Source organism: Syngnathus typhle, linkage group LG9 (assembly GCF_033458585.1).
Source record: "Syngnathus typhle isolate RoL2023-S1 ecotype Sweden linkage group LG9, RoL_Styp_1.0, whole genome shotgun sequence".
NCBI classification, from domain to species: domain Eukaryota; kingdom Metazoa; phylum Chordata; class Actinopteri; order Syngnathiformes; family Syngnathidae; genus Syngnathus; species Syngnathus typhle.
In genome coordinates this window covers 10,161,032-10,183,299 of record NC_083746.1, presented here as the reverse complement: position 1 = coordinate 10,183,299, position 22,268 = coordinate 10,161,032, and the positions used below count along the sequence as shown (strand labels likewise).

The following is a 22,268-nucleotide window of genomic DNA, read 5'->3' as shown; positions in this document are numbered from 1 at the left end:
GGAAGGAAAATGGCAGGAAATGCCCCGAGGTCAACACATCAGTGGCTGACAGCCCTTGACTGGAGCCTCGAGCGGGAACCTCAAACAAAATTTCAAACCCCGAAAAAAAGCAGTCAAAGCAGAGTGGACTTTTATTTCATTTTGGTAAGGCTCACTTAGGTTGTGAAAATTCTCACTTCACTATGACAAGTAGCTGGGAAACAGAAGTCTGCACACCCCAGGTCAAATACTTTGACTTCAGTGTAGCAAATTGAAAACTTTTTTTTTAAATAATAAGTTGTTTTGTAGCTAATTTGGAGATGGTTAGACAAAACCACAAGTAAATATGCTAGCTATGTTTCTTTTACTTCACACAACGCTGTATTTAGTCATATCTTTGTGGAAAAAAAACACCCCACATCAATATTATCAGGCAGTACAGTGACACCTAAAAAAAAGAGGGGGTTGGGTGGCAGGGTCCACAAAGGAAAACCTCCCTTCCAACTGTAACATTTTTATCCAAATATTCTGATCCTATTATGAAGGGCGGCCTATGGATGGATATGTTGAACGGCTAAGAAGGGCTTTTGTTTGCCTCTGATTTTCATCTCATTGTCCAATCAAAGCGGCATTCTCCGTCACTGTGGGGGGGCATAATTCCTGACTCCTCCCATGGTGCGGCTTTGAGTGGATTTTGCCAAATTTAACGAAAGATCTTAAGAGCAGAGATTTCCTCCCATAAGTTCTGAGGAGCACCGTTTTCTTTTCTAATCAGTCATCACAAACTCCATTTGCATAAAATCATAGCAGATTAATTCCACTCTCCTCTTGGCTTTTTCTGTGGTCCTAGCAAGGTGACCCTTGGTCAGTTCAGAAATCAAATTATGTCCTTTATAGTTTTATAAGGGTGGATATAAAAAGTCTACACACCCGCAACCATTTGAAGTGCTTTTGAAAAACTCACCTGTTTGCTGTTTGCAAAGCAATTCTATATGAATGTGACGCTTGTGGCATCTTGTTACCAAGTCACTATGTTGAAGTGATTTGAATCGCGGAAGTCTACCGTAATGCATTCTTTGACTTATCAAGGTACAATGATCTGTTCGACTTCAGTTGGTTATTAAATTAATAAAATTCAATTCAATTCAATTCAATTAAATGCAAAGGGTCAATGTGAACAGCGCAACAGTGAAGTGACGTCACAGAGATTTATTGGTTAAATCCATTGCTCACTCTTCGAGAGGGCAACAAATGTGGTTTTTACTCTAAAAGATCCCAAAATGAAGTCTTTGTAAAAGAAATAACATAGTTAAAAAGAAATGCAATCTCAAATGATGATGCAATCCAAACAATGACGTCAATAATCAAAATGTTGCTGACAATGCTGCTGCTCAAAACGACGATGAAAAGGGTAAACAGTAAATATTTGTGGTCGAACTGTTCTTGATTCCATGACAAGAAGATATTTTCCCAGGGGACATTTTGTTAACATGTGCCAACCGTCAAGCAAGAGAAGCCACTTTAGATGAGGTTCAACTGCTTGCTTAAAAAAAAAAGACTGAGAAAGCTTGCCAAATTATTCCTCGAATTATAATCAGCCATTTTGAGGGATTTACAATGTTGGGAGAAAATTAAAGGATTTTGTTTCTGTATATTTTAATTGTCTTTTAAGGGAGGACTGAGTATTTCAACCGTGAAAATGGTCTAATTGGATTCTGACTTTGACGCGTCACACACACAACAGTGAATTTCATGCCGGCCGGCTCTGATTTAAAATGCTGAATGAAGGTTGGTGTAAAAAGAGGGTCAGCAGAGTCACTCTCACGCTGAGCGCCGTCTTTCATACATCAACACGCAATGATTAAAGTCGAATTAATACGTGAGACTTTCCTCACAACTGATTTACATCTGCATTGAATAAATGAATATGTTTAAACGGCGATGGGCGCTTGCCAGCTTTATCTTTGTCACCCTCCAGCCGAACCTTAAACCTCCTTAAGGTGCATCCACGAGTGTCACTGGTGCTTGATGACATGATCATATGAGGTAGGACAAATGACAGTCAAGTGGGCTCATGGTGTCTGCTGATTTTCTCCCTCATGCTCCATTTGGATTGTGCGCCCTCTTGCGGACATTTATATGCAGCTCCCGAAAGACAAAAATGGCCTCAACCTCGCTTTTGCTTTAACTTCAATTATATTTTATTTTACTATAGTATATACTATAGTTGTGTGTTTGTGGGTAGTTTTGTGAGAGGTGGGTGATATTGAACCTATCGCCCAATCCACGCTCTCACTCGTGTTTTATCGTCTTTGGGTCAAGGTTCTGTGCAAGTTGTTCCATACCAAACGCCTCCAACTTGCTTTTACAGACCTTGCTTGGTGCACCGGGGCACAATAAAAGGCCTTCCAGAAACTTTTGCCATAAATTTGGACGCATGCAATGGTCTGAGGCTGCACTGCGACTGAGCACGTCACAGTCCAGAGGTCCCAGATTAGAATCTTGGACCCTACTGGGTGGAGTTAAGGTGTTCTCTGGGGTACTCTGCCTTCCTCCCATATCCCTGAAACATTTTAAGACTATCAAAGACCGCAAATCTTCCCAGAGAAAACATGAACGTCACGGTGCCTTAAAGAGAATTATTGCCTGTTTCACCGTGTGGAGCTGTCCAGTGCTGAAAACACAACACGCGTCACTGGAGTGCTCGCAAGACTTTTCCGCTTCTCTTACACATGGCGATTCAGGGTGGTGGTGGATTGATGGATAAATAGATGAATGGGTGAAATGACCCCTTAAGTGCAGTTGATTAGTTATGCACATCAGTGCGTTGTGAGGGAGGATTATTCGATTATTCTTAATTGTTCCGAATGTTATTTCTTCACTATAAATAGGTAATAGGCAATCTGCTTTGCCATTGACGTATAGCAGAAATGTTCATTCACAAGAAGAAACGAGATCCAGAAATTAAGCATTGCACTGGTTGAGGATTTCTGGTTGCTTACTGCCATCTAGCGGTCAGTATAAGCGTGACACGCGACAGTATATGGAATAAGACTGAAGAACTACGTCCAAAAATGAGATAAGCAATGATGACGTCATAGAAAATGTTATAGTTTCTGGAAAATTACTGGCTGTTGACAGTATAGGAGGAGGTGGGAGGGGGACGAAATGGTAAACGATTGAAGGATTGATTGGCTATGGCATTTTTTTTTTTAATATATATAAATCCTCCTCCTCAATCACACCGACACACACTCTACTCTCTTCTCCCCTCCCACTTAATGTGTTTCTCCACTAGCATCAAACTTGAGGTCCGTGACGAGGACTCTGAGAAGAGCATCACTACCTCCCTAAAAAACAAAAAGTCAGACAGAGAGAGAAAGAGAGAGAGAGAGAGAGAGAGAGAGAGAGAGAGAGAGAGAGAGAGAGAGAGAGAGAGAGAGAGAGAGAGAGAGAGAGAGAGAGAGAGAGAGAGAGAGAGAGAGAGAGAGAGAGAGAGAGAGAGAGAGAGAGAGAGAGAGAGAGAGAGAGAGAGAGAGAGAGAGAGAGAGAGAGAGAGAGAGAGAGAGAGAGAGAGAGAGAGAGAGAGAGAGAGAGAGAGAGAGACGCGCGCGCGCGCGCAGAGCAAGGAAGCAGTGGAGACAAACGCAGGACAATGGTTGGGATGACTCCTCATTCGTGCGCTTAAATGTCAACTCCAGCTAGGACAAGGTAACCTTGCGTGGCATTGCATGAGTGGAGCAGTGGAGCAGCTCAAGTCGAGTTTGGACTACACCTGCTCGTCAAATCTACGGTAAGCGCACACGCAAAGTCAAGGAAATGCACTTTATTATTTGTGGAGGACGCTGTAACAGGTGGTGTCAACTAACTCCCTTTAAAATTGATTTGCAAACAATTTGAGCACAGTTTGTAATAATTGATACGGACCGCTTAAGTTTTTTTTTTTTATACAGGATGCACGTTAATCTTTTTTTGTACTATACAATATTGGCCCAATTGTGTTTTAATCAAGCACAAAACGATTCTATTCGTGTGTTTGTTGCATGCACGTAATCCAACCAACTTGAACGGGTGTGATTTGAAAAATCATTTCTTGAATCCACTGATTGTTTCATTAAAGCAGCTCATGGATTTTTTCTCTCCCGACCAGTGAGTCGTTCCTCGCTTCTTGGATAGCCACCCCCTTCCAAAAAAAGGAGTTTTTTTTAAGCGAGGAAGAAGACGAAGATATTCTATTTTGTTTTTTGGGAAGTGGGAGAGGCGGGGAAGCTGAGGACTTTGGATCGGAGTCTGCACTGGATTGATGGCGTCTGCACCGTCCTCCTCGTCAGATGGCGATCCGGATCCCAACGCGACAAATTTACGGCCACCGGGCTCAAGTAGGTGCACGGCAGACAAAATGCCATTTCACGCGTATTATTTAGGCCTATTTCTTGGGTCATTAATCATTTCCATTCTAGGGGGAGAGAAAAATGGGGAGGGTGTGTGTGTGTGGGGGGGGTCTATTTTTTTGCTGCATTAGGTCATTATTATTATTATTTGCTTTTGTTTTTGTTGTTGTTGCCAATGTGTATATACTGTTGTACAAGCGTCCATATGGATGCACACATTTAAAGAGACCCTAAAGTGTCAATTAATTGCGCCATATTAAATTGGCCTTAATGCAACACTTGAACATTTGCAGCCCGAGGAAATATTTCCAAGAACAAAACAAGACGATAGTGGCATGTTGCTGCTTAAAAAAAACAGCTGTGTGAGTTGTCGTTTGAATATGTTAAAATAAATGCATAAAATTGTGGTGTGCTTTGAATGTAGGATAAAATTGCTTGTAAAAATACTGGTGTCATATAAACAGCTAAGCACAGGCCAATGATTTGTCTAATGATCCAAAGCAGAGGGTTAAAATGCCCTGCCACCCCCACCACAGAATTGCTTTTTTTTTTCTTTTTTTTTGAAGCATTTGATTGTCTGATCCCCCTCTCACCAACCCAAAGTGCCCCCTCCTCCTCACGCTGGTGTCTGGGAACCCACGATAAGGCACGGCAGTTGTCTTGCATCTTTTTTTTTTTTTTACTTGGTGCCATTTTTCAAGCTGAGGGTAATTAATTTAAAGTTAAATTGGGTCATGAAAGGGTTAAGCACTCTTTATCTTTATTTTATGTATTTATTCCGCATATTTATAATAATTTTCTATTTATTTAGGCTATGACGCCTGGTGTGGAGTTGCTCATGGGTGTACAAGAAAACTGGGAATGAAGATTTGTGGTAAGCCTGCAAAAATATATTCTATTCTTTTTGGACTAAATATTAAAAAAAAAAAAACATTCGCACATTCAGGATTAATTTCTATTTCCCTCTTGCTGATGAAATAAAAGAAAGGAATTAGCGATGGGTTTTACAATGTGCTCCCCGAGACTCTGACGCAGGCTGACACATCCCATAATAGTGACTGTCACGCACCGGTGGGCTGCACACTTTTTGACCGACACGTTCCGCTGCTTTCATCAGGACCGTTTAATTAGCCGGCAGTCTTTATCTGCATCATAAAGGAGTCCAATGAAAAAAAAAAATCCCATCAATAGATCTGTAATAAACACATCTCCAAAGGAGCTGCGCGGTATTGAGATTGTAATTTTCTGATTTATGAACATCTTTTTGTGGCTAATCAGGGATCTGCTACGTGGTCACTCAAATGAAACACTTTAGTACGAATTTACAACAGCGGGTTGTTTTGCTGCTTACGTCATCATCTTGCCTCACTCCTCCCCCGTCCCCCGCCCCCCGTCCCCCGCCCATAACAGGGGGCCTCCTCTAAAGGGCCCTGAAAGAAGGAGACTAGTTGAAAACAAAAGTTGAAGTGATCTCAGTCTTTTAAGCATTCTGTGGATTGTGCCAGGTTTCTTGCAGAAGAATAACAACGTGGAGGACAGGAGCAGGTTCGTGGGCTCGTTCAAGGAGCGCGCGGCCAGGAGTCTCATGCTCACGTGCGACAACAGCGGCGGGGGCGCGCATTTCACACGCACGGAGATGGACTTCTCCAACCTGTTTGCTAGAGGTAGGTGGTGAAAGTCGTGCTCACAATAAAAGTCTGGAATAGAAAGCATTAACTGTGCAATGTATATCTAAATATAAAAACACGAATGAATTTTTGAAATACTGATTCAACGTTAATTAAAAGTGAAAAATGTGACTGAAATGTTTTAGAAAATTTATATACTGTCGATGATATACAATACACATTTTGATGACTTTGCATAATGAAAAAAAATGTTAAGTAAGGTTGTAGGCCTTTGTGATATTAAAACAATATGTTCCCAACTTCCCATAGCTTTACTAATCTTGTGCCGCAGTCCAATAAGGTGGGTGTACACGGTTATGCAACCACAATATTTGAGTTGTTTGTTTTAAATTTCATCACCCAAGGGTTAATGTTGCATCGTATTTAAATCCTATGTGTAAATAGCTGCAGGAATTAAACCAACATCAAATTTAACGGCGTATTTAGATGGCTTTTTTTTTTTTTTTTATTCTGCAAGACAAAGAGCTACCATGCTAAAACCACTGAATCTTTTTTGCAGAGCTGTTACCTGCCAAAAATGGAGAGGAGCCCACAATGCAGTTCTTGCTGGAGGTGGTGGAAATCCTCACCACCTACATCCGCAAAACCTTCGACAGATCCACCAAGGTCCTGGACTTCCACCACCCGCACCAGCTGTTGGAGGGGATGGAGGGCTTCAACTTGGAGCTCTCGGACCAGCCCGAGTCCCTGGAGCAGATCCTGGTGGACTGTCGGGACACTCTAAAGTATGGCGTGAGGACAGGTGAGGCCCCCGCGGAGCTCAATCGTTAGCGTAGCATTTACCTTAATAGTGTCTTTTGATTGGTCAATGTGCAGGTCATCCCAGATTCTTCAATCAACTCTCCACTGGGTTGGATATTATCGGCTTGGCAGGAGAGTGGCTCACTTCGACGGCCAACACCAACATGTAAGTGTTTTCTAACGGAAATCAATTTCTCCCAGTCAATTGAATGGTAATGCCATTAATCCGTTCCAACCTCTGCCCCAAAAATGGTAACACGTCTTCAACAATAGTGTTCTTTATATGGCATGGGTTTCATACTAGAGTTAGGGTTTCAAAGTAGGGTTTAAAGCTATGGTTAGGGTTTCAAAGTAGGGTTTAAAGCTTTGGAAATGACATCCAAAGTCTAATTCGACTTATTTGATATTTTTGTATTTTCTGCGTCACAGGTTCACCTATGAAATCGCGCCCGTCTTCGTACTGATGGAGCAGCTAACATTGAAAAAAATGCGAGAATTCATCGGCTGGCCCGAGGGGGAGGGGGATGGAATCTTTTCTCCAGGTAAGAGCGCAAGCAGCGCCAACACTGGCAAGTGAGCCGACGCTCTGGCGTCACACTTGATTGGACAGCCAGTTGTTAGCCACATGTGGCATGTACTACCGATGGCCATCTGCTTTCCTGCAGGAGGAGCCATCTCCAACATGTACGGCGTGATGATTGCACGCTATAAGTTCTTCCCTGAGGTGAAAAGTAAAGGCATGGCAGCTGCACCTCCACTGGTCCTCTTCACCTCTGAGCATGTTGGTTCCACACTATCCGGACATAATTTTTGCGTGTCTTGTGTGTACATGAAATTCTGAGCAAACCTCTCTTCTGGCAGAGCCATTACTCAATCAAAAAGGCCAGCGCGGCTTTGGGATTTGGAACGGACAACTTGATTCTGCTCAGGACAGATGAGAGGTTGTTATTTTTCATTGTATGGAGATTGGAAGTCTGTGACAGAGCAGCAGCGTTAAAAGTTTTGCATTTTTCATTCTTGCTAGTTTTAATTTAATTTGACTCCTGGTTTTAAAGTTCAGTTTTAATCTTTTTTTATTTTATTTTTTATTTTTGGAATTTTACTTTTTGGCTTGATTAGTCAGTTGTTTATTGTATTTTTAATATTCTTATTTCATTTATTTATTTTTTCCCCCCAGTTTTCATTATACTAATTTCTTTTTTTTTTTTTGTTAAGCGTGATAAACATGCTGAGAACTGAATTTTCTTTTCCAGAGGAAGAGTCATTCCGGCTGATTTGGAAGCCAAAGTAATTGAAACCAAGCAAAAGGTGAAAAAGAATTCTTGAATATTTTCTAACTAACACTGCAGCAATATTGTAGGAACAAATGTTTCCATTAGAAATAATGTGAAAAGTAAAAAAAGGACCTGGCGAATGGCAAAAAAAAGTTGTATGTTTTAATACTACTAGTCTGCTTAGCTTAATGCTAACTAACAATGTAAAACACCATAGACGGGCTAAGAAATAGCATTAGTGTTGCTGTGTTCTAACTTTATAAGCAAGAGCTATTCAAACAAATGGTGGTGCAACACATATAGACAGGCAATATATTCTTTATTTTCTCTACGTATTTATAATACTCATTAGCAAATAATTGAAACCCATTCCTGGAAAATTTTATCATCTATCTACGGTTGTAGCACCAAAACAAACAAAAAATGTAATTCTCTAGCTGGATGAGTGGTTTGACTTTATTAAGTTCTGTGCGACTTTTGAGATGTACTCGCAGTACCGTTTGATCAAATCCCAAATTGATCTGTCTGCTGTAGTTTTTCCTTGAGGCATTTCTATACAGTTTGCTGTTAAGTTTTCCGGGGCAAGCGAGGTTATATTAATAATACTGCTGCCCACTCACATATGAGGCTCCTGTGGAGTAAAGTGCTGCAAGTCATTCTTTAAGGCAAAGTGATGTGAAGGCCGGAGGGGGCGGGCAAGCAATTTTGCTCCGAGTATATCTGCAAGAAGCAGGAGTGCATGATTACGGAAACGCTCCATCCTGTCATTTTGATGTCAGGAAAAGAGCATCATTACCGCCATGTCATTTCCCTTCCCAGGGCTTTGTCCCCATGTACGTGAACGCCACGGCCGGCACCACGGTCTACGGAGCCTTCGATCCCATCGGTGAAATTGCTGACATCTGTGAAAAATACAACATGTGGCTTCATGTGGACGTAAGGATGGAAGTGTAAAATTCACATTTGTGGCCTTCTCACCAGTACTAAAATGTGCGCAGGGTGCATGGGGAGGAGGTTTGCTGATGTCGAGGAAACACAGACACAAGCTGAATGGAGTCCACAGGTACACTTTATGGAAGACGGAATCTTTTTTAAAAAGTCATACACATTCTATGATGTGTGCAGAGCCAACTCGGTAACCTGGAACCCTCACAAGATGATGGGCGTGCCTCTGCAGTGTTCCGCCATATTGGTCAGGGAAAAGGTGACAAGTTTGTTTTCCGCCTTGTACGTCCTTGCACCTTTGTTTATTTTTCATGGTCGTCCCTTTTTGTGCCCGCAGGGTTTATTACAAGGCTGCAACTCCATGTGCGCTGGCTACCTCTTCCAGCCAGACAAGCAGTACGACATAGCGTACGACACGGGAGACAAGGCCATTCAGTGCGGTCGCCATGTTGACATCTTCAAATTCTGGCTCATGTGGAAGGCAAAGGTAACTCAAATCAACACACAATTAACACAAATCAGTCACACAATAACAGTTTTTGGTTTTTCTTCCTTAAAAGGGCACGGTGGGATTCGAACAACATATCGACAGATGTCTGGATCTGTCATCATACCTTTACTACAAAATCAAAGACAGAGAAGGCTTTGAGATGGTTTTCAACACTGAGGTGAGATCAGCCCTTCAATGAAGTTACGTTAAATCTACACAAAAAATATCGGGTCCTAAATGACTTTCCTAAATCTAAATTCTGCTGGGTCAAATGAATGAAATGGTGTGGTCCCAATATTTTGCCGCTCTACTGTAGCAAAACGTTATTTCCTGCTCCAGCGTTTTCGTAGCTTTTATTACAAATGGTCTTTCTCTTATCAGCCGCAGCACACCAACGTATGCTTCTGGTACCTTCCGCTGAGTCTCCGCGGAATGCCTGCTGGGAAAGAGAGACAAGAGAGGTTGCACAAGGTAACGAATGACTCATTAATCTGCTTTAAAATTCATTTCCCAGATAAAGTCGAACGCCTCTCAAGGTCCTCCCAATTTGGAATCAAACCAACAAAACACTGACTGACCGAGAGAAATAATTTTCTGATTTACAGTTCCCGACAGGCATTGTAACTTTGTATCTATTTTTGATTTTCTCCAAAGGTGGCCCCAAAAATCAAGGCCATGATGATGGAGTCCGGCAGCACGATGGTGGGCTACCAGCCTCAAGGAGAGAAAGTCAACTTCTTCCGCATGGTCATCTCCAACGCCGCTGCTACGAGGTCAGATATTGACTTCCTGGTAGAGGAAATCGAAAGACTCGGGCAGGATTTGTAAGAGTCCCGCGTGCGTTGCGAAATGTCATACACACTGGAGGACACATCATTAGGTACGCCTGCACAATATAAGAGCTGTGTCCGCGCTCATGATTCGGTGTACCTAATGTTGTGGCCTTTGATAGACAAGTTTGGAGCATTTGCTCTTATCTACTGAAGAGTTACCATACACCAATAATGTCATGTACTCTATGCAGAATAGTTTAGAAGATGAACGTTAAAAATTATATATATATATATATATATATGGGAAAAAAAGAGCACAACCTTCTAGCATTAACATGTAAGTTATGCATATTACAGTCTATATGTATGTTGATGGACCATGTTTATGTCTTGCTCAAGTCAATCATTCCCTTGGACATCACATTGGTGGTCATTTGAAAGTGTAAACAGTAACATGTATTTATTATGGCTGTCTTTTTAGATATTTTCTGTGTAGATTGTGTATAGTATTGTTACAAAATATGTGTTTTATGGTGACCAAACCTGATGTGAAAATCAACTATACTCTGTAACTTTATTTTAACTATAAGAATATACAGTAATTGTGAATATTTAATCGACGATTATTTTCCATGTGTAAAATAGTTTTTTGTCATGTTTGTTGTTTTATAGTTCAATGTTTTTGGATGTCTTTTATGTGCGTTAGTGAACCAAAGATGGGTTGAGTTCTATTAACGAAAGTGTTCATCACCCTTATGGATAAAAACACATGTTTATAGAAGGAAACTTTAACTGTGCAATAGCGATACGTGTCGTGTTAACTGTGCAAAGTGGTTTTGTCGGAAGAAAAGCACAATGCTACAATGCTAACGACAACGATTGTTTCTACGTTCACGTGTTCGTCCGAGTGGCAACCACGATACGCAACATACTCTCGCCAAGGTCACTCTTTTTGTGTGGAAAACTTGACGAGTATTTATCATGATGAATTTAGCTTGCGCAGTTTGCTGTTGTACTAAGAAAAACTAAATAACATTCCGGAATCAGATGAAATGTCAATGTAGGCACTTTAACTTCTCATTTCTGTTGTAACTGCAGTTCTAATAAAGATTAAGAGCTGTTGAGTGTGTGGGAACATGTCATATTACTTAAAAACACAAAGCTGCTGTAGCAAAATGGAGGCCCGCTCGCAAGCTAGCATAATCGTCTTTTGCTAGCCTACTAAATTAGAGTTTGCTAGCCTCCTAAATTAAATAATAGCAAACATTCTATAGTCTTTTAAGCCTATAACATACCGTTTTTTTCCATGTATAATGCGCCCCCATGTATAATACGCACCCTAAAATGGCATGTCGATGCTGGAAAAAAGCCTGTACCCATGTGTAATACGCACCCAAATTTTGACTCCTACTTAAGTCCGTAAATGTGAAATTATTTTAGAAAAAATATCATCTTTGGGAACAACCGGATGTTATTCTGCCGGTCAGTATCACTGCGCATGCGCTAGCAAACTCGATAGCGAAGAAATGTTTCGGATTTGTGTAGGGTACATTGTGACAGCAAACGATCAGGTGATCAAGCGAGCGTCTGATACGAGAGCATTGTGTTCATATGGAGCGTGTTTGAAGTGAACAGCAGAGAAGAAAGCGCATCTGTAATGGCGGCCTCCGTATCATATCCGGATAAAAAAATAAAAAATAAAAATTGTACCTGTCGTTATGTGCGTCGAAGCAAGCACCATACGTTCAGAGGACAGCAGTTTAATAAACTCACACGAGGATTCAGAGAACCAAATCTATCACTTGGTTGCGTTACATCCGGGGAGCGAGAGCAGCTTCTTCGTCTCAGCTACGGTAGCCGTGCGGGACATTCTTTTAGCACAATACACAATCATGCAATTATCTACATCCTCTCCTTTTAGAACATTGCCTCTATAAAAAATATTGTTAACTAAAAAACTGTAATATACAAATGTGACGTGACAGTCTACAAATAAACAAGTCTGCGTAAAACTGGCAGCATAAAACTTACTGAATTAACAAATTATTCCTCTTGGAAATGCACGAAGGTACACTTGGTAATAATAACAAGTATGTAAACAACCTTAGAGCTTAACTTTGTTTTTTTCCAAAACGCAACTAACAAACATGCAGTTCAATCCTTGTACTTCGGATTCGGCTTAGAAATCCGACCTGAGCGAGTCACATAAGCAGAACAATTGTGTGACACTCGGGTGGGCACGTCAGCTGGAGATGTTGTCGATTGCTCATTGGTGGAGTAGTGAGCAGATGGTTGAGAGAAGTGAGACGGTCGGGCATGTGGACTGGATAGAAGAGGGTCCGGCGGACTCGGAACCGGTGGTTGAGAGTGATGGTCAGAGTCGGCGTGCAAAGGTGGGGTTGGTTCAGCAACAGGAAGGATGTGACGGCGATTCCTCCTGTAGATACCTCCGTTGGATTCAACGATGTAGGAGCGCGGCTCTTTGCAAGCCTGAACCACTTTCCCGAGGCGGTCATATCCCTCTGCAGTCTGTAACCGGACAATTTGTCCTCTCACAAGTGGCACCAGAGGGCAACTTGTTGCATCATAGTACTGCTTTTGAACAAGTCTTTTCCTTTGAAGCTGAGTAGCAACTTGTCCTGCATCCTTTATTGTAGGCACAAGCAGAGTGTTGTTGACAGGAAAGGTAGAACGTGTCTGGCGAGACATGAGACGCTGTGCAGGTGATCCAAGCGTGTTGTCTCGAGGAACGTTCCTGAGGTTGAGCAGGTTGAGAAAAACATCCGTTCCATCTCGGTGTGACTTTTCCATGAGCTGTTTGGCACTGCGGACGGCACGCTCGGCTAATCCATTTGACTGCGGGTATCCGGGACTGCTGGTAACGTGCGTAATGTCCCACTGTTTGGAAAAGTCGCGGAATCGTTGGCTAGTGTATTGTCTGCCATTATCAGAAATCAGTGTATGGGGTGCTCCATGAACAGAAAAATGTCTCTTTAGCTTTTTTATCACTGTAGCTGAAGACAAATCACGAAGCAGATCAATTTCGAACCATCCCGAGTAAGAGTCAACAAGGACTGAATACTGTTGACCATGCCATTCAAAAATGTCCGTTGCGACCGTAGACCATGGCAGGGTAGGGACAGGATGAGCTTTCAGCGGTTCCTTTTGCTGGTGTGGCCGTGTGCTATTGCATACAGCACAAGACAGTAGTACTTTTGTGATGTCCGTGTTCATGTTGGGCCAAAACACTGTACTTCTGGCTCTACATTTAGTTGATTCAAGGCCTGGGTGACCTCTATGCATAATTTGGATGTACTCTTGTTGCAGTGAGATTGGTATGACAGGTCTGTGTCCTTTAACAACAATACCTTCTTCCACTACCAACTCGTCTCTGTATGGAAAGTATGGGCGGACAGAGAGCGGTGCCTGACGTTCTTTGTTAGGCCATCCATTCTGGATCACATTGCTAAGAGTTTGAAGCACTTGGTCACTGGCAGTGTGTGTTCTCAGCTCTTCAAGCCTGGCTGTCGAGATAAAACTGACTGACATGACTTCAAACGAGCTGTGAGCACTAGATAATTCAGAAACTTTACCGTTTGGGGCTCTTGACAGGGTGTCGGAAAGGTACATTTGCTTGCCCTTTTTATAAACCAAGGTGATGTCAAAAGCTTGTAGACGAAGTAGCATCCTCTGCAGACGAGCTGGAGCTGTGAGGATCGGCTTCTTCAGTATAGTGACCAGAGGTTGGTGGTCTGTTTCAATGACAGTGTGCTTGCCATAGATGTAGTCCTTAAACTTAGTGCATGCAAAAACAACAGCAAGGAGTTCTTTTTCAATTTGCGCATAACGGGTTTCTGTATCTGACAATGTGCGAGATGCATACGCAATTGGCTTTCCATCTTGTAAACATGCTGCACCCAACCCATAACGGGATGCATCACATGTTAGCATCACAGGTTTCCCTACATCAAAATAAGAAAGGACAGGTGAGCTGGATAGACATGACTTCAATTCCTCAAATGCCTGTTGGTGTTGGGGGAGCCAGCACCATGCAGCGTCTTTGTGAGTGAGCTGCCTGAGTGGTGCTGCAATGTCGCTGAGATTTGGGATAAACTTCCCCAAGTAGTTCACCATGCCCAGGAATCGTTGCACAGCTAGGGCATCTTGCGGGACCGGCATCTCCGTGATGGCTTCTGTTTTCGTTGGATCGGCTTTCAGACCTTCTTTTGTGAATATGTGACCAACATAGCAGACTTGGTCGAGCCGAAACTTGCACTTTTGAGAGTTGAGTCTAAGTTTGATCTCTTGTGCACGATCCAATATTTTCTTCAGATTAGCATCATGTTCTGCAGCATCGCGACCTCCCACAATGATGTCATCGACTATGACAGCACATGGGTAACCGGCAAACAGTTGTTCCATTGAGCTTTGGAAAACTTCACTTGCTGAGTTGATGCCAAATGGCATGCGGAGAAATCGGTAGCGCCCAAAAGGTGTGCTGAATGTTGTCAACATGGATGACTTTTGATCTAGCTTTATTTGCCAAAAGGAGTTCTTGGCATCAAGCACCGAAAACAGGGTGGCACCTGACATTTTGCTGGCTACGTCTTCCACACTACGCATCGGATAGTGGGGTCTCTTTAAAGCATTGTTCAAGTCTTTTGGGTTGATGCACAGTCGTATCTCTTCTTTGTCTTTCTTGTGTGCTGCTACCATCGATGAAACCCAGTCCGTGGGCTCAGAGACGGGGCAGATGACTCCTTTGCTTGTCATGTTATCAAGTTCAGCTTTAACGCGGGCCTGCATCGCCAAGGGGACACGGTGCGCTGGACGCACGACTGGCCGTACAGCTGGATCTACTACCATGGAGTAGGTGATTGGCAGTTCTCCTAATTCATCGCTGAACACATCTTTGTATTTCTCTTTGATATTTTTGACAAAGTCTGTAATAGTCTCCGTGCCGACCTGGTGGACGTGAGGGCTGAATGTGACAAGTCCGAGACGCATACATGCACGAAATCCCAAAAGTGGAATAACATCACGCTCCACGAGGAAGAAGGGTAGCGTGTGTTGCTGTTCATCCAAGTAGCATGACAGTGAGACAAGACCTGCAGTTTCGATCTTGCTGCCGCCATAAGCCACTAGATTTGTAGACTTGCCACAGGGAATAATGTTCCCCTCAGAGAGTTGTACAAACATGTCCTTAGCCATTACATTACATTTCGCTCCGGTGTCGATCTTCATTTCGATGGGTTTCCCGTGCACATGCAGAGTGACAAAGCCTTCATCTCTATTTTTCATATGTGCATTGATAGTGTCCACAGAAATTCCATCTACATAGTATGTATCATCATCAGCGGTGTATTCTTTCTCTTGCTCGACCTTCACGTGATACACTGGTCTTCTAGCGGAGCTTTTCTTTGTGAAACTCTTTCTTTCTGTGTTGTGATACGCTGGCTTTGACTTGCAGCAATCCTTGAAATGATTCATCTTTCCACATTTGTGACATTTCAAGCCAAACGCTGGACATCTATCCCTTTGCGCTGGGTGGCTGCCTCCACAATGATCACAAGTAGTGATGTTCTTTGAATCATATTGATTTGCTTTCTTATTTCTTGACCTGTACAGTCCTCTATTGGAGCTTTGTTGTAGCGCATCCACAGGGTTTACTTGCAGAGTTAATGCTTTTGTGTTTTCCTCGGTCATTTCATAAATACGGCAGATAGAAATTGCCTTAGCGAGGGTCAAGTCACTATCGCGTAGCAGAGCCTTTCTTATACTGTCGTTGTTGATGCCACACACGATTCTATCACAAATCAATTCGTCCGTGAGCTCTGCAAAGTGGCAACTCTTTGCTTTTATCTTCAAATCACTGATGAAAGATTCAATAGTCTCACCTTGCTTCTGATTTCGAGTGTGAAACTTGTGCCTTTCCATCGTCTTGTTGTGTTGTGGATTGCACATTTCTCGAAATTTCCGCTTGAGACACGTGGGGTCTTCCCGAGACTCGGCCGGGACCATAACGGCTCCATTTTCTCCTGGCGCTCTAACTTCCGCAGCGTATACAAATGAACGCTCCCGTTCAATGGCTTCCGCTCCTGCAAGGTTGAGGAGGATGTACGCTTTTGTCTTGGCAGGTTTATCCGCGTGTGCAGCCTCGATAAAAATGTCATATTCACTTTCAAAAATACGCCAATTCTCGGCAACGTCTCCTTCAAAAACAAGAGGGTCTGGCCTGCGAAATCCTTCCGCCATAGTCAGCCTTTACTTAATTCCTTTCGCACTTCGGAGCACGGCGAAGAAAAAAAAACACCACTCAATACACAGAGGGCAGGTCCGAGACGTCTTCTGACACCATGTCGTTATGTGCGTCGAAGCAAGCACCATACGTTCAGAGGACAGCAGTTTAATAAACTCACACGAGGATTCAGAGAACCAAATCTATCACTTGGTTGCGTTACATCCGGGGAGCGAGAGCAGCTTCTTCGTCTCAGCTACGGTAGCCGTGCGGGACATTCTTTTAGCACAATACACAATCATGCAATTATCTACAGTACCCATGTATAATGCGCACCCCAGATTTTAGGACAATTAGTTAAATTTTGCGCATTATACATGGAAAAAAACGGTATTTTCTTATGTCAAAGTATGTTCTAAAGCATACGTAAATTTGAATTAGCACGAAATGCATTCATCAGTCACTAAAGGTAATAGAGTATCTCCAGAGGAGATATGCTCTTTTGCCCAAAGATAGCACCCCCTTGCTGATTTCTCAACAATTCCTTTCTTTCTTCCTACGTAGTGTTGGCTCGTGAGTGAACGAGTGATCGTTCTTTTTTCAGTTCATACGACTTCAACCAGTAGGTGTCGGTATGCACAATAAAGCTGGTGCCACCTCGCCGTAAAAGAAAACAAAGAAGAAAATGACGGTGTACCTAATGGGGTGTCTGAAGCACGTCACAGATCAAACAGCCAATCAGGAGGTGGGGGTGAGGGCGGGTGTGGCACTTTTAACTTTCACTTAAGCTTTTTCCCTAATGAAGTGGCCTGTGATTAGGTACACCTCATGGACACTCCAATAGGTACACTACACGAGGTGAAAATAAATGAATAAATAAATAAGAAAGTGTAGCGAACGATTCGGTGAACGATTCTTTTGAACAAATCTTTTGAGTGAACCGATTCTAAAGATTCCGTTCACTCAAAAGAACTGGAATGCACATCACTATTTTCTTCTACTTTTAGGAGAACTATCATAAAATGCATTAGACTGTGTTTTTTATTTTTTATTTTTTTTAGGGGAGCCTATTTGGTGGCTCTGCCTGGCTGCATTTTATTTTTGGACACTGGAGCGTTAGATGGAGCGGTTGCTTGCGCGGCTCCTCTGCCGTCGTCCTCTCCTCCAGACAACGCTTTGTTTCACGCTTGAGCGGCGCGATCGTTACGAGCCTGCTGTCCCCAAATGCTTTGTGTACTTACATGCTGCATAGTAAAACTCTTGCTATTGGTTTATGCATTAAAAATATGTAAAATAGTCACTAAACCGTTTAGTCTTTGGTTCGTCATTTTCGGGTTTTGTACTTAATGTGGAGGAGTCTATTAAATCTATTAAATTAATGATCTACAATCGTCAATTAATCGGTTTGCTCAAGCTGGTAAAATAAAAGGAAGATGCATTCTGCTTTGCCTTGTGTCTCAGGAGGGCCTTGCTGAACAGCAGACCGTGAAACATGTATCTGCTCCTGCACCAGTCTGCCTGATCTCTGTTTTATCAGCAGCAGCCCAGCAATCAAATCTCATTGAAGCAAAATTACTTGTTTATTTATATTTGGATTCCTGGTGTGTGTGGGTGTTTTTTTTTTGTTTGTTTTTACTTGCTGTCAACTTATCATTTGCATTTGAACCACCTCCAAAGATTAATAATGACAACTGCTTAATAGATGCTTTTTTTTTTTTTTTTTTTTTTTTTCAGAGCTCGGGGGCCAACCATCAAACAAGTGATGATTACATCGAGCAGGAACACCTCCCGGCCTACGACTTGTAAAGTAATTATGATGGCTTACATTTCTGCACATCACCTCCTCTTATTGATTCCTTTGGCCTGACAAATTCTGGCACGGAGGTAAATAGTTACATATTCGGTAACTTAAAACACAATTGAGTCTTAAGGCCACAATCTAAAAAAAATGAAAACAGGCCTTGGTGAAAGGTTAAAATGCAGCAAAAGTCCACGTCGATCAGGATCTCTGAGCCTTGACAAAGTATCGTGCACTTTTTGCCGAAGTTTCAACTCCACCGAGACTAGCCGATAAATCTGAGCGAGCTTTTTAGAGCACAATTACAAAGTTCTGAGGTGTCAGCAAGCTGCTGCTGGGAGTCAGGCTTTATTCATTGGCTCCTTGAAAGAGAAGGTGTCAGCAGGTGAAGTACACCTCTCACTTGCTGCTTGAATGATGTGCTACACAAAAGAAAGGAATGAAAGAGTCAGACTACAATATGAATTGAATCACACGATGAAAATGGCTGATTGAGACAATAGCACACGTGGCAATGTATAAATATGAAGACTGTAAATGTAATTAACCTTAGTTTGAAACCTGTTGCGTTTTGTTCAAGATGTCCGTCGTTGAGCCAAGAAAACAAAGACGGAGTTATAGTTGGTTCTTTATTTGCAAGATCTTGGGTTGCTTCACGGAAGTCAGTACAAGTGCACTTCAGCAGATAAAGAAAGGGGAGGGCAAAAGAAGGAAAAGCATATCCTCATAAGAATGTCTTATCTACTGAATGTTTTGTATCGATGTGTCATGACGTTAATGAGCTCTGCCTCATGTGTAATAGAAAAGTTACCAAGCTGTGTGCCGTGTCTGTGCGCCGATGGAGCAACTATGTGTGTATAAATTAATATAGAATAAATACAAAACATCTAGACATTGCTGTTGCTCCCTTTTCAAACCCTATTTCTAACCCCTAACCCTAGTTTTAAACCTTTCTTCAAAACCCTAACCCTAGTTTGAAACCCTACCCCCCAGGTTAAGGCTAAACCCCTCGGCATTTACACCAGAGCCTGTCGATCAACGATAGAGCCGCCTTGGAGGAGGTCACCCTCGCGGCGGAAGTGCCGAGTTCTAACCAACCAGGTAACACACACGTTGACGTGCAAATGAACGCAAGGCACACTCGTTCGAATCCACGCCAGTGACGCCACTGCGGGCTAAATCAGGAGCATGGGGGGCTTGACAAGCGTGCAGGTTCCAGGGGGAGGAAGCGAAGGCTACCACGTCCTCAAAGTAAGTCACGAATTCAACAAGTGGAGCACATTTATGTCAACGACACGTGTTGCAGTGTCTGGACATTCAGTATTATATTATGTTCATGAATGAGTCATTAGAGGAGAAATTATTTGAATTGCCTCCTGTTGTTTATCAAAGTTTTTATTCTTTCTGTTTGTAGCGTCGTACCGCGTTCATGTACCCTCAGATAGGCGAGGTTCACGTCTATTGATGGCCATTAATTGGCGTTAGATTAAACCCCACGCGAGTGACGCCACCCGTCGCTGTAACACCACCATCATCTTTTCTTAAGAGTTTGGATTTATTTTTTGGATTTTTTTTTTTCACTTACACGACGGCGTTTGAAGGCGGAGTCAGTGAAGGCCTCTTTGGGAGCGCCCTGATTTAAAGTCGTTGTTTGACAAAATGCTTCCAGAATAACCGGTGTGGTGAGTGACTGAACAGAATGGGCGTCAAAATATTTTCTGATTTACTCCGCTTGAATGTGCAGCACTAGTATTTATTGCACAAGTGACCTGCTTTCATCCCCTACATTTCAACTTTTCAAATGGGAAACTACTTATATACTGTATCATTTTTTTGAGTCTTTTAATACATATTAATATTAATTATGTTGCTAAAGTTTCACCTCCACAAATATACATATTCCTATGACATTTTTAATAAATAGGTTTCACTGATTTATATTTTTATTTTCTTGTCAATTTTACTTATTTGATATCTTTTACTGTCATATTTCAGTAATTTTGGGTTAAAGAAACCAATTTCTAAAATAGCTTAAATTACGTTGGTTACATCAATAGCAGTTCAGCCAAGAGAAAAGCTGAGAATAGACTACTGGGAAATGAACTTATTAAAATGTATGGAGCGATAATTAAAAATTAGGTTGCAAATGTCAATCAAACCACTGTCTTTTTTTTTTTTTTTGCAGGTTCAGAAAGATTCTCCCGGTTATTGTGCAGGACTGGAGCCGTTTTTTGATTTCATCATCGCAATTTGTGACACTAGACTGGTAAATTAAACCGGCGTGTGCGGCTCGAAATGGGTGTGGTGGCCATACCATACACGTATTGCATGTGCGCTATGCGACAGAGCAGAGACAACGACACCATCAAAGATATTCTGGAGAGGAACGTGGACAAACCTACCAAACTAGTGTTGTACAGTAGCAGGACGCTGGACGTGAGGGAGATGGATGTCATTCCCAGCAGCTTGTGGGGTGGCAGCGGGCTGCTGGGGATCAGCATCCGATTCTCCAACTTTGAAGGAGCTCGAGAAAATGTTTGGCATGTCTTGGTAGGTAGAAGTGAATTATTATTATTTTTTTGCTCTTGAGCATTTGTGATATTTGTGGATTTCCAGGAAGTGGAGCCAAACTCTCCTGCAGCCCTGGCTGGCCTGAGACCTTATACTGACTACATTATAGGAGCAGAATCCTTCTTGGACAAGGTAGCCATTTTGATCCTAGTCAGGACACGGTCGTGATGGTGATCGGCTGATCCTGCGTCTTCAATTCAAGCAGAATGACAATCTCTTCAAACTCATCCAAGCCTACGAAGGAACGCTGCTCAAGCTTTACGTCTACAACACGGACACAGTCGAGTGCCGAGACGTTTTTGTCAGACCAAATTGTAAATGGGGGGGAGCGGGCAGGTACGCCAGTCGCCATGGAAACCAACCTTTCCAATTTGGAGCGTGGCAGCTGATGTGAATGATGATCCAAAAGTGTTTTGTCTTCAGTCTAGGCTGCGGAATCGGCTACGGTTACCTGCACAGGGTGCCCACCACACCTTCCAGCCAGAGCAAGCGTCTTCCTCCACCTGGTGACACATCGTCAGAGGTAACACAACAGTATGAAACGAGTTCTTGTCAGGTTTCCAAATATGATTTACTGAGATGAAATCATTTTTGATCAGCAGGTTAGTCTCACTGCTGTTGTTGCAACCGTTCCTGACAATCCTGGTTCAGAAGAGAAAAACGTGTCTTTTGACCTCGTCGATATTCAAACAGGTACGACAGCCCTCCTACTAAATAAGGGCTTCAAGTGGTTTTCAAGATTCATAGAAAATAGGTTTCATAGTAGGGCTTTAAATTTAGATTGGGGTTCCAAATTAGGATTAAAAGTAGGGGTTCAAATTAGTGTCAGGGTTTCAAATTGAGGTGTTAGAATTTAAAAGTAGGGTTTCAAATAGTATTAGGATTTGAAAGTAGGGTTTTGAATTAGGGTTTCAAGGTAGGGTTTTAAATTAGGGTTTCAAATTAGGATTTGGAACAAAAAGAAGCAGAAAGGTGACTATAGTGAATTGAGCTTAACCTTCCATATTGTGCGTTTCCAGATCTTCTCCCTTCACCGCAGTCAGTCACAGTTCCCGCATTCACTCAGTCTTCATCGGAACATTTTCCCCCAACCTCCGCCGCAAATGCCACTGTCGGGCAGAATGAAGAATCTTCCTCTACTGTTGTCCAAATGATGAGTTCACCGAGCCAAACTCCATCATCGGTAATCAGCTTTGACTCAATAAGTAACACAGCGCCTGCACTCTCATCTTTGCACCTACAAGCTGTGTAAATGTCACATTGGTGCTTTCAGGTGTGAGTTGTGGATTTTCCCTTAAAACTACTGTACTCGTTTAGGATTTTGTGTAAAGAATTGGAAAATAAATTGTCAAGATTAAACGATATCAATTCTTTGTTGTT

At 42.4% G+C, this 22,268-nt stretch overlaps 2 protein-coding genes across 7 annotated transcripts; both read left to right on the top strand.

Moving 5' to 3' along the window:
• Positions 1 to 3,592: 3,592 nt before the first annotated feature.
• On the top strand, positions 3,593 to 19,452 carry LOC133159676 (glutamate decarboxylase 1-like). Of its 5 annotated transcripts, none has more exons than XM_061286915.1 (19): positions 3,595 to 3,771; positions 4,232 to 4,358; positions 5,182 to 5,244; positions 5,876 to 6,034; positions 6,558 to 6,800; positions 6,875 to 6,965; positions 7,229 to 7,341; positions 7,465 to 7,580; positions 7,661 to 7,740; positions 8,053 to 8,107; positions 8,893 to 9,009; positions 9,072 to 9,136; positions 9,199 to 9,277; positions 9,356 to 9,505; positions 9,579 to 9,686; positions 9,890 to 9,979; positions 10,163 to 10,281; positions 18,254 to 18,326; positions 19,311 to 19,452. In XM_061286915.1, the coding sequence occupies exons 2-19, from the start codon at positions 4,283 to 4,285 to the stop codon at positions 19,443 to 19,445; spliced, it is 1,932 nt and encodes a 643-aa protein (XP_061142899.1). In that variant the 5' UTR covers positions 3,595 to 3,771; positions 4,232 to 4,282; the 3' UTR covers positions 19,446 to 19,452. The 5 variants fall into 5 exon arrangements, with proteins under 5 accessions (XP_061142900.1, XP_061142903.1, XP_061142899.1 ...); XM_061286914.1 differs by having other exon boundaries at positions 3,595 to 3,772; positions 4,130 to 4,358; XM_061286916.1 differs by lacking the exon at positions 19,311 to 19,452 and having other exon boundaries at positions 3,593 to 3,772; positions 4,130 to 4,358; positions 18,254 to 18,401.
• Positions 19,429 to 22,261, top strand: LOC133159682 (Golgi reassembly-stacking protein 2-like). 2 transcript variants are annotated; one of them, XM_061286938.1, is made up of 8 exons: positions 19,429 to 19,568; positions 20,503 to 20,583; positions 20,664 to 20,867; positions 20,934 to 21,020; positions 21,094 to 21,224; positions 21,312 to 21,411; positions 21,488 to 21,581; positions 21,908 to 22,261. In XM_061286938.1, the coding sequence occupies exons 1-8, from the start codon at positions 19,506 to 19,508 to the stop codon at positions 22,138 to 22,140; spliced, it is 993 nt and encodes a 330-aa protein (XP_061142922.1). In that variant the 5' UTR covers positions 19,429 to 19,505; the 3' UTR covers positions 22,141 to 22,261. The 2 variants fall into 2 exon arrangements, with proteins under 2 accessions (XP_061142922.1, XP_061142921.1); XM_061286937.1 differs by having other exon boundaries at positions 21,091 to 21,224.
• The last annotated feature ends 7 nt before the right edge of the window (positions 22,262 to 22,268 follow it).